Below are 19,910 nucleotides of genomic sequence, written 5' to 3'. Positions count from 1 at the left end.
ATAAACTACATTTTTCAGCCTGTTTTGTGTTGCCAAGGTTGAAATGCCTAATCATTATATCTTTTCAGTTTACTCCAGATCAGATTATGGGAAAAGATGTACGGCTGTTACGAATTAAAAAGGTAAATGCTATAGTATTTGGTTAATATTTAAAGGGTTCATGTAAGCATTTCATGTACAGTACCATTTACTGAGAAGAAGGAAAGATTAAAATCCTGTTGATGGCAAAAATTGATAGCCTTTTTCTGAACTCAAACTCCTTTTTAATAGGAAGGATCCTTAGACCTTGCAGTTGAGGGGGGAATTGATTCTCCAGTTGGAAAGATAGTTGTGTCTGCCATCTATGAGGGTGGTGCTGCAGATAAACATGGTGAGTAACAATGAGGAATATGAATGGTTCTGCAAAGTGGCTCCTTAGGCTGGCTGAGAGTTGCTGGCTGACTTCACAGCTATGCCTGCTACCAAAAGGCACATGTAGATTGTCCAAGGCAGCCAAGTTCTGTCTCAGCTCCAAGGGCAGCTCCAAGAGTGGCTCAAGGTTTGAAGAGTGCTGCTCGAAGTAATAATTATGTAAAATTTATAAATAGTGTTTAAGAAGAAGTGGTCATTACTACTGTAGTTTTATCATTGCAGAATTTTCATTGATGTGGCCTGAAAATGTAGAGCTGTTCTCTTAATAAGGGCTCCCCTTTTTCCAGTCTGATATATTTAAAAGAAAAAAGAACAAAAAATCACCTGATGCACGCCTGGTGTGCTAAGGAAAGCAGAACATGGTTGTCGTTTTTCACAATTTCCAAGCAATGATATTTGTAGTACTGTCATGTGCAAAGTGATTACCTGATCATGGCTACACTACACTGCTTAGTTTTGTTCTTAATGCTACTTTCAGTAGTAACCTGTTTTGTAAAACACCTGGCTTTACTCCCAGAATGCCACTAAAGGCCAGAGCCTTACGGCTAACAGCTTAGTTCTCTGGAAGGAACAAGAACATGCATACCAACACATCCAGGCTTTGCTGCTCATGGCCAGTATCTCTCATGTTTTCCTTGAGAACTCTAGCGATGGCTAGGTAGATGGATGGGGTAATGTCTCCTTACATTGTCACTGGTCTTTGCTGACCTTGTCCCAGCCTGCCCCTAAGTTCATGTCACACATGCTGTGAAAACATTTCAGCCACTTGATCTGTCAGGTACTCTGTTTCTCTTTGGCTCTTCACTGTTGTGAAGGCCTTTTTCAGCTAGGCTGTCCCCTTACCATCTCTGTTTTTCCCCTTTAAATCCAGTCCCAGTTAGCTGATTGTGCTTCGTTACAGATTAGCAAGCCAGAATCAATTCTAAGGACTAAATGTTACACATGCTTCTGCAAAGGAAAGACAGTCCTGCAAAACCTTGCCAAAACCTTGCCACGTACCTCTTCAGAACTTTTAAGTAATGGTGCCATTTTCATAGTAGTAACAGCCTACAATCAACCTCAGTTTGTAAACTCTATAGAAGGATTACCCAGACAGGCAAACTACTGCTATGGAAAAAATCTTATTCAACTAGTTTCTTACTGGTCATGATCAATAGGAAATTAGTGTGGCATTTCCATGCCTAAAAATTCCTTTTGCTTTTGCCTGTAGAAAACTTTCTTGTTTATGTCAGTTTTTAGTGTAAGCCTTCACATCTAATGAAGACACTTTTCATTATACTCAGTACTGCATAAAGACAGTGAAGACTCACAGATTTTTGCTTCCATGTATGTATACCATGTTGGTCTTTTCACCAGGAGGCATAGTGAAAGGGGACGAAATACTTGCTGTAAATGGCAAGATACTAATTGACAGCAGGCTGGCAGAAGCACAGGCAACACTAGCAAAAGCTTGGAACATGGGTGGGGTAAGTCACCTGGAACACTTTTTCATTCTACCTATAAAGCTACTATGAGGTATACATTTCTTCCATGACTTTGTTACATCACCACAAATGAGGTTGCAGACATCAAAAGTAACAGGTATGACATACTACCAAAGTGAGCTGAAATCTGCAGATGATACTGGTGTATGGCATCTCTAAAAATCATGCATGTAATTTATTGTGAAAGTTCCTGGCATTTAGCCACATGTCAAGACTGTTATTTAAACACATTACATTCTGAGTGTTCATAGTACATTTATCTGAAGAATCTCTTTCATATTGAAAATGACTTGCAAACTGATTGGAATTTTATGATAACAGCTTATCTTTGATTTCTTAATGTACAAGTCACTTCATTTAATTACAGTGGGTGTTTTCTCAGCAAGAACTGTGTTCATTGTTAAGATGACCAAATATAGGATGATTCTTAGAATAATTATTTTTAAAAGTTTGTTGTAAGACCAGGAGATTTTTCTTTAATTTCAGGATACTCAAACAGCTCAACATTGAAGTAGTCTTCCTATGGAAGTCTTTAATAGAGATCCTTCTGCTGCTCCCTGTGGTTTTCCAGAAATTGTCTTCCTGATTCTCTATCTGATATTTCATGGTGGTTCACTAACCACTTCTAAAAGCCATATGAAGCAGTACGTGTTTTCACTGTGCATTTCTTTTTCAGGATTGGATTGACTTAGTCATTGCGGCATCACCTCCAAAGGAATATGATGATGAAATGTAAGTGCATAAACTTTCTTTCTCTGGGAATTAAAATGCTAGTAATGATAGTATATTTCAGATATTTACTTCTTGTGGGCTACATAACCTTCTGCATCACGTGGTTGCTAATTTGATAGTTATAAGTAGCTATCATGAGTTGCAGCAGTGGTTCCCAGACTTTTCAAAATGGCAATTCTCAGAATAGGTTGTACATGACCACACACTCATACTTTTGGTTTAAAGTTTGAGGATTTGGGATTTTGTTGGGTGGTTTGTTGTTGTTGTTTGTGAGGTTGGTTGGGTTGTTTGTTGTGGGGTTTTTTTTCCTTTTTTTTTTTGGGTTTTGTTTTTTTTTAACCCATGGATCTTAATTTGGGGGAACAAATGCCCATAAGCATTCTTGATCACAACCAGACATTTAATTCTGTTTTGTGGGGGATTTTTTGTTTGTTTTTAATTAGATTGCAATTACTATCCTTGTCTAAGCCAATCTTAAGTGTGAAATTTTCAAAAGTACTGATTTGGATGTCTTGGCAATTTGTGATGTTCACAGTCTTTTTTTTAAACATCAGCAGCATGGGTGTGAAACAGAAGAATCCATAGCTTAAAGAGATACCTAATTGGTTTATACAAACAATTTCAAAAGCAAGACCAATGTTTTCTAGCTTGACTGAAAGAGAAGATTTGAAGATATCCTTACTACCAAGTACAATAGCAGAGACGAGTTTTGTAGTAACTGTTAACTTGGACTCTTGCTCCGTGTAGAATACCAGAGTATTAGCTGCTGTAAATAAGTATGGCTTTACTGGCTAATATCAACTGAAGTTTGCTGTAAAATTGTGTTTAATACCTGTGCATAAAGTAACAAGCAAGGAAGTAACTGTCACTTATTTTTGTTTTCATATCCTGTATATTTAGCCCTACTATTCCCTCATCAACAGTCAGTCCAAACACACACAAAAAGGTTTTTGAAGGCAGTGCACCCGTGTACAGACAAGGGTATCTCCTGCAGCTGTAGCCACTGCAGTGTTCCCTCACGGTGAATAGCCAGACCTGGGTTAACATGACTGTCCTCTGTGAGGCTGCGTTTTTCTTTCAGCATGTGCCTGCCCGTGCATTGTATGCCACGCTTGCTTTTGTTCCTGGAATGTTCTTTGGGCTTTTGCCATGCCTGTCCTAGTAAAATAGAAGTATTTAGTTTCTACTTGATCATGTCCCTTAGAAGCCCTCTGCAGAATTGGTTTATCATCTGACAGACTATAAAATAAATAGGCCCTGCCTAAACATGTAGGATTAATCTGATTATTTTTTTTTTTAACTTATCTGTGGACTGCTGCTATGGCTTTGTGATTTCATAAGTATATAAGTAACTACTAATTACTTTCTTGTGAAGGCTTGTCCAAAGAACAAGTTTCTATTTCTATTATATGACAGTGTGCGTGCAAACAAGTATTTATGACTGGTTGCTTTTCACTGAAGTTTGTCTGTGTTAATTTGCTACTGTACAGTGGGTTTGTCACAAAATTATCCTTATGTCACATTTTACTGTGTATGGTTTCTCTGTACTGTAATTACTGTAAGTAAAGTCATAGATCTCTAGAAGAACCAAGGAAATTTCTTGTTGCATGTGGGTATCTGTGGTCTTCTTAATTATTATTTACAGTATGAATCAATTAAGAGCTTTGACTTAGTTATATAAAATTACCAGAAAGACTAAAAATTCCATAACAGCTAAAAGCATCTGTTTCACTATCTCTTCTTTCTTACTGCAGGACATTTTTTTGAAGAAGGCTACAGTGGAGAAATGAAGTGTTTCCCCTGCAGAAACCTGCTGCTCTGTAAATTAATTGGAAATGAATAACCACATGAAATTCATCTTTATTTGAAAGAAATGTGAGCAGTCAGACCTGTAAACTGAACTAGGTACTTGAGATTCTCTGTGTCATTTGAATAATTTCAAATCATTCTATAGATGTACAGCAAGAAAATGTTGAGACTGTTGAGGAGCGCCAGTGAGCATAGCTTGGTCTGTGAGAACTCAGTCTGAGTTTTTTGCTATTTTGGGGGGCCAAATTTTGAAAATTGTCTTTCAATTTTCCTGGAAATAGACACCAAAATGACAAACGAAGATAGAACACAGATGTCTGTTCCCACATGCAACGCTTGTGATTACACGTTCACAGGCCAGTTTGGGTGTGAAAAGAATTGTATTTTTACTCTGTACATAGTGATTTTCGCTGGAGAACTGGGAATGTGGATAGGTAACTTTTGTCCTCACTCATATTCTTGTAGCTCTCTTAATGTCAATTTTTGTTGCTCAGTTGTGAGTTGTTTTGAGTAAAAAAAACCTACTGCTGGAAAAATAGGGTAATATCAGGAGTGCTAGCATGATAGGGAATAATTTTGGTGATGCTTATACAGTATAAAGAATCTTCTCTATCAGCTAAGTAAATAGCTAGCAAGTAGTCCAAATAAGATCAATATGTGTAGTCACAGTTATACTACTGAGTAGTTGCATTGATGGCAAAAATTATTCCTTCATATAGTCATGGGTGGAAAATTTGGGTGTGATTCAGAGTCTGCAGTTATGTACTTTGTTCTCAGTAAGGCTATATTCATCACTGAACTGTGCAGAAAGTCACTAATATTTCACTCCTGGTGACTGTTTTCTGTTTGAGAAAATTCCTCAAGACCATAAAATCTATACTAACCTGGCTTTGAATATTGATTACACTTGTAGACTTAGTACTCGACTTATCATCGAGATATGTCCTTAGAAATGTCATTACCTTCCTTCCCTGTATCTGCCAGTTTGCATTGCTTTTCCTTATCGAATTCCAATTGAAGTCTTGCCTATTGAAAGTTTGGAAACCCTCATTTCTGTAACACAGACAAATAACAACTATGTTTCTGGGAACTCTGTACTTATACAGAGATGATTCCTTATGTTGACTTTCTTCATTTGCAGTATTGTTCCAGTATGCCAATTAATGTGTTTGGCTAGGTACACATATTAGAATGTTTAAAATTTTCACTCTTAACGAATCCAGAAATAAAATTGCATTTGCCAAATGGAAGAAGTCTTGTTTCCTCTTTTCTCTGTGTTTGTACGTAATAGTAATAGTTAATATGCTAAAGTACACAGATTACCGAGTTGATGTTTAATAACAGACCCATTTGCAACAGAATGCCACCTGTGTGGAATTCAAAAGAAAATTCACTCTGCACAGTAGGGAATTGTCACTTGGCTGTGCTGAATGGGAGCAGCTGCTCGAGTTTATTTCATTTGCTAGGTCTTAGGTACATCTACCCAGAGCTGTAGTCTTATAACCAACAGACTAATTTAAATGCATCAAGACAAGATTAACACCAGAGGGAAAATTGCAGCAGAATGTAGTTCTGCTGCTCTGGTTCCCAGTTGCCTACATAATGCAACCATCTGGACAGTATGACAATGTAGATAGATGATTGATGCTATCAAATGTTCTCTGAAGGGATGCTCTGATGCTATGTACTAGCAAATACAGAGCCACAGTAATGCACCAGTAACGAACTTCAGCCCACAATCAGTGCTTGGTTGTGCTAACCTCCGTATCAGCACACTAAGAAGAATAACACAGAAAACTTTAATATTTTTGCCGGTGTTATTTTTTCAGAGACAAAAGGAGCATAGAAAACTGAGCTGTGTGAAAGCTGGGGGAGTACCAACAGTTGAGTTTGTAGCCTTACTTCTTAGTCACAAAACCATCTTTCTTCTCCCTGTCTACCCTGTTAACTTGATTTGCTTGGATACAGCTTAAAATGCATGAGAGGCAGTTGAGGAAATAGTTACAGCTTCTTACTTCATGTATCTTGAGGAAGTGTTAATTTGTGTGTTCAACCTATTGGCAAAGTTGCTTTAGGCAATGTAAGGAGGTGGTGGTAGAAAAAAGGAGGCTGACAGTTCTGATACCTTAAAAAATTCTTAAGCCATTAGTCACGTGGTTTTTCACTTTATTTCTGGCTTATCAGTGTGCTGGGAGCGGATCACATCTTTCATATGCCAGCTAACTGAAAGAGTTGAAGAGCCCTGCAAGAAAACAGTTTTCAATCAACTTCCTTTTCATTTACTTCAGTGTGTGTGAGTAGTGTCCCAGGTGTAAATCATTTAAACAGGTGTGCCCTTTTGAGTTGCTACTGCACAGTTTTCTGGTGGCTGCAATAATTGCTACATGTGCCCGTGCCTCACCCCTATTCAGTAAAGCCAACTGTGAAAAGATGACAGTAAGGGTAAACGGGACTTTTCGTTTTCAGCCAGTGCTTAGTTTCCTTTGGGAGTATGGAAACTCTGATCTGATGCACAAGGAATAAGTCCAAGTAGTTCACTGACAGCATCATGAATGCCTCAAACTGCTTTTAACATAAGATGCTTTTTTTTGTTTCCCATTTGCTATAATCTCAGAGGGAATATGTTGAGTTTCTCAGAGCTGTTTGTTTGGTTAAGACCGCTAAACCCCCCTGTCTGTCTCTATGGGATAATAACCCAGAGGAAGAGTTTCTCAGAACTGTTAACAATCATTCATATTCTCTCAGGAATTTCTTGGCTGTGTTAGTCCCACGTTGACTTCAGCGTACCCTCACAGTTGCTGAACTGGAACATGAATCACATTAGGGGATTGTGACTTTCACATTTGCTCTGTGAGCTTGTGCATGCCTGTGTGCAGGCAAAAAATGTGAAGCCTTATGGATCGGAACCATGGCATGCATTACAGGATAGGAAATACCCTTGTTTATTACTCTCATGGATATTAGCGTGGGGAAGTCTTTGATCTATTTATTACTGCCATTCTAGTACTTTCATAACTCATAATTTAGCCATTATTTATCATATGACCATGGTATCTTTTATAACTTGTGTGTTTCAAAGAAGTTATGATTATAGAAAAATGCTCCATTAATAAACAAATTTGTATGCATACAAAAGGGGTGTGTATATGTGAGCACATCAGTAAGACTTTTTAAAATCAATTTAATGTGAGTGGCACACATATTACAAGTAACCTCAGCCCTTCAAAAACATGAAATATAACCTCTGACTATAAAGAATTTATAAGCCCTCTTACCTTAAAAACAGGACTGAAAACCATGGTTTCATGTAAAAGCGTGTCTATCTGGTTATAAGGACCTTGATTAGGCAATAATTGATACATGTTTTCTGTATGCTTGAGCTGTGTGTTGACTTGGAAGCAGGAGCAGACTCAGGGTAGCTGCTCTAGAATTCTTAGCCATTTTCTACCTAAGAAATGTCCCCCTGGGATCTGTGCTGACCCTTTGGATTATAATCAGATGAGTCTGAAATTCCTTATTATCAGTTTATGATAAGCTAGTAAGTGTTTGATCCCAATAATGAGTTTGTTATCCAATGTTTTTCTGCCCATTTTATCTTTTGCCGTTGGTCTTGTTCTTAGGGGTTTTCTTTTTTTTTTTTCTGACCTTGAGAAATTTCTGGAGCAGGTTCTAAATCTCCCTTCTTGCGGAATTGAAATCTGAGGATGGTCCAGGTGGGCAGCTCACAAGCCAAACAAACTATTTTCTTTCATATTGACAAGGATGCTTTCTTTCCTTCTTCCTGAGGAAGGCAGTGAAAAGTTTGCCTCTGCTGGAATAGTGGTGGCCTCTTCTGGAGTTCTTCCTCTATTCCTACATCTGCATTTGCTGTGTTATTGAAGAAAACAGATAAGAGTACAGCACTTCAGTGGGGCTTGTGGTCTATTTATATTTGTAACAAGGTAACTTGGGCTATTTTTGTTCTTCACTGAAAGTATCTAAGATGAAAGAGGAAGTGGAGACAGACACAGGAAAAGCAACCAATAAGATCTCTGTTCTCTAGAAAAAACTTTTCAAAATGTGGATCATGTCCAGCTTTAAGAGGATCATGGATTACAGGTAAGAAAAAAACATTCTCTCAACTGTGCTGCTCGATGTGAATGAGAATGTCCAATGAAGGTGCTAAACTATTAGTGTAATAACCACTGGAAGTAATCTTTAAGAAATTAATTTCAAACAAGTACACTGCGGACTCTCAGCTCTTAGGTATTCAAGTCTGAGTGGCTGATGTTCAACTTGGACTGTTAGTCTACATGGGAAAAAAAGTGGAGTCTGGTACACTGCAGATAGCTTCTTCATCCAGTATCACAAAACCTGCTGTATGATTAGCGATGGATATCCCTTACACATCTGAAAGGTAATTGTGCTTGATAGGTATTTCCCACTTGGAAAGTAACCATAGATTAGAACAAGCAAGGCTCTGATCCAGTAAAACACTTAAGAACATGCTTGAATTTTAAGCATGTGAGCCAATCCCATTGACACGGGTTGAGTTCAATAATACTACTCAGGCTTAAGTACTTTGCTGGATTGGGGCCTGAAGTCAAAATCTGAAGGTGAAGGATGCCTTAGCCCTGGAGATGTTTATTATTGAAATTTGTTATCATTAATTCTAAAGTTCTAGTATTCATATTGAATTTCAGTTGCTCTTCATTTTCTCAATCTTTAAAGGTTATTCCTCTCACCAGCCCTCACTGCCCATTTTCTTGGCTTGTCCTCCTCTTATCTTTTTTCACCATTTCTCTTTCAAACATCAGTAGAACTCATTAGTCTTCAATAGCTATATCAGAGTTTGCTTATGTGGTGCTTTTAAAAGAAATTTTGGGAGAGGCAGAGAACCTCCCAACATAAACTGAGTAAAGATAGAAATCAGACAGATTTCTTGAGGACAGGTGCTTTCTAAACAATAGGGAAGTGAGATGGAAAGTTGCCAACAGTTATTTTTTATGTAAAGCCACCACACCACCCCTACCCTCCTCCCTCCACTCGCCCCCCCCAAAAAAAAAATTTCCATATTATTTTTCTCTGAGTTTTTGTTCTCTTCCCTCTGCCTTTCCCCTAAACCCCCATGTTTCTGCTGGCAACATACTAAGGCTTTTAAGTGTTAATGCCCCTTAACAGAGTGGAAATAACACTAGATAGAAAACATTCCATTAGAAACACTGGGCACAAAATTAAGCTTTGATTAAAACTTTATGATAAGCATTTCTTTGACAGGGTGAAATAGCTTTGCAGGGTTATCCTTTGAAATGGAGTAGATGATGATTGTTTTAAGTAACAATGGTTTTTGTTGCCTTTCCTCCCCCTCCCAGCATAAAACCTGAAATGTTCAGAGAAGAGTGCTTCAGGAACACTTTTTGAGAAGCAGCAATTCCAGTGGCAAGGAAGGACAGATGGAAAAAAGATAAGGAGGGATGCATGTTTCCATTTTGATTTTTGACAAAGAACAGTGTTGAAGCAGATCTCTGAATGTGAAGTATCAACCTGGTAGGACAGAAAAAATTGCATACTGTTTCTTAGTGAAAATCAGGCAGCTCCATCTTCATGCAAAGACGTGTCATACATAGCAGGAATCAGAAACTGGAGAGTTCTTCAAGCTAGATGACAGAATTCCAGTTTGGAGCAATCACTTGTAATAGACATCAGCCATTTATACAAAAACTGTACCTGTTTAAGAGCATGCAAGGAACTGAGATAATTGAGGTGTGTCCATTGTGCTCCTGACTCCAAGGCTGCTTTTTCTTAGCAAAGGGGGAGGCAGCTTTCCCATCACATATCTCATATAACTGGGTATGGGCAAATTTTCTATTTTCAAATACATCAACAGTGTTACAAAGAAGTCAGTGCATGTGGCATGCAGCATGCTGTGGTCTACAAATCATGCAAATGATCAAGACACAAAGTCCAGATTGAGATAGGACAATAGAAACAAGTCTGTTCTCCAACATAAAACTTTCTCACCAGTGATTTTGGCATTAACAGGTGGGTAAAGCATAGTTTATAACATTGATTTTCTTCTTGAAGTAAAGAATTTGATTACAAAACATTTGTGTTAACACTCAGGACAGATTAAAGCAGAGTGGATGGGTGTATTTTGTGGTTGGATTGTTCACAGGGAAAAATTATTTGATTATATTAAGTTGCCTGGTTTACTTGTAATGATTTGTCCTAGATTGTAGTGCTTCAGGAAAGCTGTGGTTTTTAAGCTATGTCAACATTCACATTTCTATACCTCTAACCAGACTAACAGATGCAGAGTTTTTCCTTCTGTTGTGTCACTGCCGTACTTCATGCATTGCATAGTTTCTTGATAACATTACCTAGTATTGCCTTTTTAATAGTGTATTTAAACCCATGTGCGCATGAAGAGGTGTGTTTAAAACACCATGGTAAATAAATGGAGAAAAGTGGCTAGATTTATAAATGACAAAAAGGGACAAAAATCTTAGCCGCCTTTATGCTAGGACAATACAAGTGACTTACGAGGCATGTCAGCAGTTTCCTAGAAAGCAGATTACACCTGAGGATTAAATCTCAGTTATTCTTTCTTTTTCAGTAATGCAGTCTCTAATCATGGGGCAATGACCAGTATAGTCAGACGTGTTCCCAACAGCGGAAGAGAGCAGCGTTTTTATCTAGTTCTAGCATGATCCATTCCTTACTTACAGTATCTTGATCCTTTGTGACACAAAATACAAGTAAATGGGAAAATGGCCAGTGCTCTTTTATGATGTGATGAAAATAATAGGTATTCAGCATTTGTTAATGAAGCCCTGGTCGGTTTCAGGATTGGGAATATGTAGAAAGCAATCTTACTTTTTCTGCCCAGTTACTTTGAGCGTGTGCTGAGGATCTATCCCTGGCACCCATGAGGAAATCATCACTTGTCAGTGCTCTCCAGCTGGATATGGTGGTTGTTGTCTCCACTGCGTTGTCATTGCACTGTAGATGAGAAACAGACAACAGATGATCGTACGTGAAAAACTTCCACAGCTGAGCCTCAGTGCTTGACATCCCCCTTCACATTTGGACTGCTAAAATGCAGACGTGCAGAAAGTTTCCACTAGCTCATATTGCCTTCTTATCACAGAAAACAAATAAAGCCTGGGGAAAGCATTCTGAGACAGGCTACCTACAACCATGAGAAAAAGAGACAATTGGGAATAATTCTGCATAGGAGGGAAGATTAGAGTCTGGGAGTTGTATCCTGCATAGTTGGTTCTGTCCTGTCTGCTTTTGTAGCATCAAGTGGGCAGACAGTGTTGGTGCCTGCATGTGGCTGCCCAGGTGCCTAGTGAAGAACCATGAACTTAAGCTGAGAAGACATGAGTCTCCTACCAAGCACACTCTACAAACTACTTCATAAAACTCTCTGCAAACTAATTCCTTTAATGTAAGGCATTTCTCTTCACAATGTTTTATAAACTGGTCTCATAGGCTATTTATTCTAAAAATCATGAAACCAAAGCACAATGTTTATTCATGTTAATTGTTAATTCTCATTATATCCTCAGCATGATTTTACATCTATCAATAACAACTGTGTGCAACTTTGAAGCTCTTTTTACAGTTTTAGCACACTGCAAATTGACCATTGTGCTCTTGAGTCAGGGTGGTTTTCTTAAGTAATGCTATTGAGTGAAATGGTGGAACATACACTGTTATGAAAAGAAAACATTCAACTTTGAGAAAATAGATTATTTTTTTTTCCAGAAAATCTTCTACAACAAAAGAATAGGGCTTCTCTTTTAAGAGGTATACAGTGCAATACAGTCAAAAAAAAAATTAATACATGTGCTGAAGGGGAGAATTAACTTCTGAAGGAAAAGGGTTTATTCTCTTTATAACCATTATCAGGAATAAAAGCAACTTTTCCAATTTTTTCTTTTAATTAGTATTTTTTAGCAGTTTAGCCTTGTTAAATCTTACAGAATTGGCCTTAGCCCACTGATCCAGCCTGCCTACATCCCCCTGTAGAGCTTTTGTACCCTCAAACAGATCAACACATCTACCCAGCTTAGTGTTGTCTGCAAACTTACTGAGGGTGCACTTGATCCTCACGTCCAGATCACTGATAAAGACACTAAACAGTCCTGAGCTCTGGGGAACACCACTTGTGACCGACCACTAACTGGATTTAAGTCCATTCACCACCATGCTTTGGGCTCTGTCATCCAACCAGTTTTTCACCCAGTCAACAGTATGCTAGTCCAAGCCACAAGCAGCCAGTTTCTCCAGGTGGATGCTATGGGAAATGATGTCAAAGGCTTTCCTAAAGTCTAGGCAGACATCATCCACAGCCTTTCCCCCATCCACTAAGCAGGTCACCTTGTCATAGAGGAGATCAAGTTATTCAAGTAGGACCTGCCTTTCTGTCCTGGGTTCAGCTACAGCAGTCATTTTTTCTCCTTCTTAGTAGCTGGTGCAGTGCTGTGTTTTTGACTTTCAGTCTGGGAACAATGCTGATAACACCGATGTTTTTAGTTGTTGCTCAGTAATGTTTACTCTGACCAAGGACTTCTCTCAGTCTTATGCTCTGCCAGGGAGGAGGGGAAGCCGGGAGGAAGCAGAGACAGGACACCTGACCCAAACTGGCCAAAGGGATATTCCATACCACAGCACGTCATGCCCAGTACAGAAACTGGGGGGATGTACCCGGAAGGAGCTAATCACTGCTCGGGTCGGGCTGGGTATCAGTCAGCGGGTGGTGAGCGGTTGTGTCCTCTCCCCTTATTATTCCTCTTATCATTATTATTGGTAGCAGTAGTGGTTTGTATTATACCTTAGTTACTGGAGTGCTGTTATCCCAACCCATGGGAGTTACATTCCTCCGATTCTCCTCCCCATCCCTCCGGGAGCGGGGGGAGGAAGGAAGAGGCAGGGGAGTGAGCGAGCGGCTGCGTGGTTCCAAGTTGCCGGCTGGGCTTAAACCACGACACTTTCATAAACCTATGCTGACTGGGCCCTGGTTGTCCTGTATGTGTCACATGATGACACTGAAGATGATCTGCTCCATAACCTTCCCTGGCACTGAGGTTAGGTTGACAGGCCTGTAGTTCCCTGGATCCCACTTACAGCCCTTCTGTAGATGGGCATCACATTTGCTAACTTCTAGTCAACTGGGATCAACCTGGTTAGCCAGGACTCCTGATAGCTGTAGTATTTTATTCTAAATACTGCTGGAAGTTAATCTGTCTTCATTATTTTCAACTCACTGTGTACCACACTAAGTTTAGAGGGATGCTGTAGCTATACAAAGCCCTTGTTTCTATTGTTCAGTCTTACAGAAAAAAAAAGAGGAAAGAAAAAGCAATTTGCAAATGCCCTGTGCAACACATTGAAGCTAACCTGAATATTCACTACTCCTACCCACCCTTTATTTCAGCCACTTAAGGAGTTACTACTTCTAAGAGTGGAGTAAGAGTTCAAAATATCAGGGCAGGATCATTCCCTGAGGTAAGTCCTCTGTGTTACTCACAGCATGCACAGCATGAAAGACTTATGGCATTAGCTTGAACAGCTGAGGTTTCTTTGGAATTAACAAGAGACTCTACCTTTCTGACTCCTAAGGACGATCTATTTGTTGATCAGGGACTGGTAGCCTGGCCTGACTCAGTGAAGCCAGTTTCTGTGTACTGACAAGACTGCCACGGTGTTATGTCTTGACAGTTGCTTTTGCTTCTATTTAGAATTTCTTCTCTTTGGCTAAATACACTAGTCTATGTGACCCAAACTTGCAAATAGTTTACCACCTCCACCCCACCACCACCTTCCACTGCACCCTGAGGCTGCATTATTTTGCCCAATTTAAGGATTTGGGGTTTTTTTCATAGTGCAAACTGAATTGAGAGTTTGATATTCAGTTCGTCTTATTTATTCTTGTAGCAAATTTGTGGGCAGGATCTATGGACACTTAATATTTAAAAAAAGAAAAAAAAGGTTTATTTTTCTCCTGCAGTAGAGGGCAAGTAATAGTGCCAAGTTTCATTACTGGAGAGAGTTGTGAAGCTATGATTTTTTCCCATTTTACAAAAGCTGTTTGACTCTTCCTAAACACTGACGGTATGAGGAATCCCTACCCAGAGGAGAGGATGTCTGGCTGGTTTGAAGGCTGAGGCTGTGAACCATCTGCTGTAACTGAGGACATTCAGGACTTACTGCTGCCAGGTAATGTCACAGATGACAGTAACTTACATGCAAAGCTTCCACACCTACAAATGCAGGTACAGTGCTTTGCTATACACAAACAACATTGTACTACTATAAGAGGTAACAAACTTCAGGTTAAAATTGCCATAGAAAAAATTAAAAATGATAGGGAATAAAAAGAAGTTCCCACTGGCTAGGAAATCAATTACTAAGTAGAAAGTTAGTAAATTAATTTTCATTATATTTTGTATCTATATTGATGGTTTTAACTCCCTTGAGCCTCCAAAAATCTCCAATGTAAAAAGCATGTGGGCTGAACTCAAGAGGAAAGCCTCCTGAGATAGGCCTTTGACAATTAGTTGTATGATAAATCACAACAGGGCATTAACAGTCTTGACTACACAGGATCAAGCTTTTTGTGCATACTCTTTATTTTTTTTTTTTTAATGAATCCAATGTAGAGTCTTTTTTTGTCATTGCTTTATTTTAAGAGCTAGAATGCCCTATTGCAATCTATTAAAAATAAATAGAAGAAAAAATTGTAGTGCAAAACCTCATTCAACTGCAACACTTGTTAATTTTTTGTAAAATTTTATCACATAGCAGCACAATGCATTCCTAATCTAAGTCTGAAGTGATAGCTTTACGTGTATCTCTAATTGTTGTGTTAATTTTACCCACTGGATAAATTGAGGCTAGCCTGGAACAATTCCCAGATGGTCAATAAATCAATTAAGTGCAACTCTCCTGTATGCCTGAACAGAAAACCATTTTCTACTTTGAAAAGGAAAGATGGTAGCTTCATTTTGTTTCTAATGATCTTTAACAAACAATTCAAATCTTAGTTTTGGTCTTAATTTCTGGGGTTTAGAAGAGTCCCTGGAAAGGCCAGTGACTTTTAGAAATTAATGCTAGTTATGTGTTTATTTGTTAGTGTGTGTGATCTTGTAGTATAAACAGGCAAAATAATCTTTTATATACAAGAGTCTGTATACAAGGCAAGCATCAAAAAGGCAGTTAAGTGAATTAGTAATTAAAATAACATTTGCTGAAGAATACCACACTGGAGCCAGCACACGAGTTGTTTATTGGCATGAGTGAGTCCACATCACTCAACTTACTCTCCTGAGGAAAACACAACACTTGTACAAGTACTACACAGGGAGTACTCAAAATGTTAACCATTTAAATGCTGGAAAATAAAATAAGGTGTACAGTGTGATCAGTGAGATCATGTGGAGCTTGTAAGAGTACATCTATGTACAGGGATAGTCAGGAGTGAATAGAAAGTTGTTTTAGGCCTGATTTTTCAAGAATTACTGCTCCTTTATTGCCTCATCATTTCTCAGCTCAGCTTAAAATATTTTCAAGCTAACTGAAGCTGGGATAATAAATTACCTTCCAAAATACTTACAGGATGAATCAGAGCTGTAGGTGGAGTAAATAAGTGAGCATGTAAGAGAAAAAGCAGACATTTTACTGAAAAACTGCATCTTCTGGAGTAAGTGGACGCCCAGAAAAGAGAGAGCTGATTGTGAGAGTAACATCTCTGTCAAGTGAGGGCAAAATGCAGAGTACTGTCACTCTGGGAAAGCAGTGTACCTGGAGAATATTATCTTTATTGTCGTAGAGAATCCTGGTGAAGCAGGAGGGCAGTGGAGCATCAGGTGTATCCTTAGGTTAAGTTAGTAAGGGAAATGGCCTGCAGCCTTTCAATAGTTTCACCAAATGCATGAGTGTTTGTTCACTTGAGTCAGTCATACATATGCCACTAATTTTTGGTGATGTAACAAGTGAATGCAGAAGAGTTCCCATTCATTAGTTTCAGTGGAACTCTGGGGCACACACTTAAAAATAAGCTGTTCTATTCTAAAATACCTCTCTGAGTATTTGCTTAAACATGATTGTCCAACAAAGAGCTTGTATTTTGGTTAGACCCAAAGATAGATCTGCTTACTCATAAGTTCTTTCTTCATTTTTCACGAGGGACAGCAATTAAAAATTTATAAGGTTTATTTAGAGAAAAACAGCTATTTCTGTGAACCTCTGCAATATTAGGCTTATTGCAGTATTTTTAATAGGAGTACCTTAGACAATTTTTACAAATAAATTTAACATGCTTTATCAAATGACATCTTCTATGAACTGATAGAATGTAGTTCTTAGTTCCACAAGAATAAAATAACAGTTTTCTCTGGTGATTTCCTCCATTTTTTTTTTCCTCTCAACCTTACCCAGTGTGCTTTTGAAAGCAATTGGTATTTTCCTCCCATTCATGTAAATTGCTTTCCCTCCACCTCCAAGAGCAGAATTTAATAGGGAAAAAAAGTCAAAGATCAGTACATCTTGTTTAGCAACTTCTAAATCACAGTAAAGCTTTGCTTTACTAAGTTTTTGTTTGCCCTTTTTTCCGATTCAGATGTCCTCCTGATACTTTGTCCCATTGATGACTCTAAAATACAAAGGAAAATGAAATTTTCCTGTTTGATGCCTGAATTTATATGCCTAACTAATTTTGAATATGGGATGTGGCTGCTTGGAACTTGCAGAAGTTTTATTTTGTATCTGTGTTTCTAGATACAAAAGCAAAAATCTGCAGAGTGATCCAGAGTAGCAAAACATGATTCCCCTATATAGCACTGGTGAGAAAGAGAGGTCAGTGGAAAGCACCTGAATAAGAGGAGGGAGAAGCAAAATGAAAAAGGTAGAAAAGAGGAATGAAAACTTCCACAGAAATGAATATTCTTATCTGTTAAAAGCAACTATCAGGTTTTAAATTCTGAAGTGTCAATACTTTACTGCAAACAATAAAACCTGTCTGCATCCTGTAGACAGTCAGATTCCAAGGCAAGCATAAAAAGTGATTTTCCATTGAGTAAAAATGTTGCCCTTATCTGTCTGGAACTCGATCTAAAATTAGGTGCTTCCAAAATATTTCCAGTCACTTACTGAATGTGTTGGTGGCTGCCAGTATCTAACCTAATTTCTCATTTCTAACAGTTACACTGAAATGGTAAAGTAGAAAACTGACTTCTTGTGACATGGAAATAGTCAGAAAAGAGATGGAAAAAGTCCCAAGATCTAATGGGACTTTTGTGAAAAAATAAGTTGCATTTGCAATATGCAGATAAACATAGCTGTCTGTCAGTTTCATATTGTTCTTGGCCTTTTCTGTAGCTTGAGAAGTAATTCTGTTCTCACAAAGTTTCACAAAAATGCAATTTTGAGAAAAAACCTACGCCTCTGTGACCTGCTCCAAAGCCTGCTGGACACAGAACTAGCAAAGATGAGTGAGTAGATTCAGTCCTTTGACACCACAGACAATCACATCTAAACTTTTCAGAAAAGCATCAAACTCTTAGAACTATTCTGTGAAGTCACAGAACAGCTCTTTCACCACTTGAGTGGAAAAAGAAATTGTCATTTGATGCTTTAGTGAGCAAAATCAGTATAGTCCAAATCCAGCACTCTTGTTTTCATTGTTACTGCAGGGACAAAATTGTGGCATTGTTATCAGAAGTGTGAGCTCTTTAAAGAGTTTGTGTGTATGTCTGTGTTTATTGCTATAATAATAATTTATAAATAATAATTTATTAATAATAGCTTACCAAATGAGCAGGTAAACTGTCAAGAGCTTTTTGCTGCTATTTGTTCATCTGTAACACAGAGCCCTTGTGTTTCTTGGGGCCTCAGGAAATACTAAAACATAAATTATTTTAAAATTATCTGCATGTAAACTGCACATACTGTTTATTAAATAACTATTAGGATAAGAAATGAGCTTAACCAGCAGCTCAGATGAATGCTGGGTTCTGTCCAAAACTTAAAATATTGTAGTCTTTCCAGCGTGGGTGTAACGTTAACATTTGAAAATACATATACACAGGATTTGGCTCGGGGCTTGTCTTAATTTTTATTCTTAACCATACTGCTGTAGCCCCAAAATACCCTTTATAGGAAATAACATGTTGTATGCAGAGAATTACTTTTTCTTTTCTCCTGACAGCAAGATCAACAAAAGCAGCACAACAAAAGTAATTTTCAGGTCTATTAGTGCAGCTGTTTGTCCTAGAAATTGAATGCTCTGTTGTGTTGAGCATCCATAGCTTGATCATTAAAGGGAAAACAAGGAAATTTTTAATTTATGGGGCCATTTACCTTAGAGGCATTTAGTCAACTTGTAGCTTTTGTGTTTTGAAGAGTTAAACCTGGGTTTGTGGGCATTATCTGTTTGTATTTCTGTTGGTAGGACATGGCAAGTTGCATTAAATACTCAGCTAAGCAATGGATGACCATAACTGAGAATATAAGGAGCTCCAAGGTGAAGGATTTGGTTAGGAATCTTCACGTTGGGTGTTTTGTGGCTACACACCAGAGGTATTTGAATCCGAGCATGAGATTCAATCCATGCTTGGAAGTGTAAGCCAGGTGCAGACTTCTGATGCACATCATGTCTTAAGTTCCGGTATTATCCCCCAGCATGGAGGTATTTGATCAGAGTTTTTGCCTGGCTTTGACTCAGCTGAGCCTAACTTCCCACAGACTGCAACAGTATTTGGGGGAGGGGGGAATGTTAGGCTTGAACTCATTTTAGGGGTAAAAGAAGGTAAAGAAAGAACATCGCGGCTGTTTAGGACATGATGCTGATGACAGGGTACAGCTGTTTACACAATTTCAGGTAATAGTATCTCCATCATAAGGGACAAAAAAGTGCAAAGCTGACAAGGTTAAGAAAATATACTTCCTGTAGACTATGGTTCCTCCGTCATCACTCATTTAAGACCTTTTCTTTTTAATGTTCTATCTTACTAACGATGCATAAAATGCTGATTACTGAGACCCAAGAAACCTGGAACAGTGAATCATAGTATCATAGAACACCAGGCTGGAAGGGACCTCAGGGATCATCTGATCCAACCTTTCTAGGCAACGCATGACGTAGACTAGATGGTCCAGCACTCTGAATGTGAGTCTACCACTTCTCTGAGGAGATTATTCCAATGCCTTATTGTTCTCATGGAGAAAAACTTTCCTCTTCTGCCCAGTCAGGATCTCGCCAGGCATAACTTGCGCCCATTACCCCTCACCTTTTCTACGTGACTCCTTGCCAAAAGGGAGTCTTCGTCTTCTTTATAGCCACCCTTTAAGTACGGGACCACGTTTGGTGTTGCTCTCAGGTACGCGAGGGCTGTGGCGGTGCTGTCTCACGCCTCTCCAGCCGCCTCAGCGCAGGGACGCGCCCTCCCGCGGTACCACGCTCCATCTCTGCCGGACGCCCCAAGGCCC

The 19,910-nt window shown here is 38.7% G+C and overlaps 1 protein-coding gene across 1 annotated transcript in view; it reads left to right on the top strand.

The window, feature by feature from the left end:
• USH1C (Usher syndrome 1C (autosomal recessive, severe)) overlaps positions 1 to 3,627 on the top strand; it is a 42,710-nt gene extending 39,083 nt beyond the window's left edge. Inside the window, exons 22-26 of the mRNA XM_010013755.1 lie at positions 69 to 122; positions 271 to 370; positions 1,768 to 1,877; positions 2,572 to 2,627; positions 3,528 to 3,627. Of these exons, the coding sequence (XP_010012057.1) occupies positions 69 to 122; positions 271 to 370; positions 1,768 to 1,877; positions 2,572 to 2,627; positions 3,528 to 3,627 (420 nt within the window). The remainder of the gene's footprint in view (positions 1 to 68; positions 123 to 270; positions 371 to 1,767; positions 1,878 to 2,571; positions 2,628 to 3,527) is intronic.
• Positions 3,628 to 19,910: the final 16,283 nt, after the last annotated feature.

This window comes from Nestor notabilis, unplaced genomic scaffold, assembly GCF_000696875.1.
Source record: "Nestor notabilis isolate BGI_N333 unplaced genomic scaffold, ASM69687v1 scaffold8314, whole genome shotgun sequence".
Taxonomy (NCBI): Eukaryota; Metazoa; Chordata; class Aves; order Psittaciformes; family Psittacidae; genus Nestor; species Nestor notabilis.
This window is presented reverse-complemented; position numbering and strand designations above follow the sequence as displayed.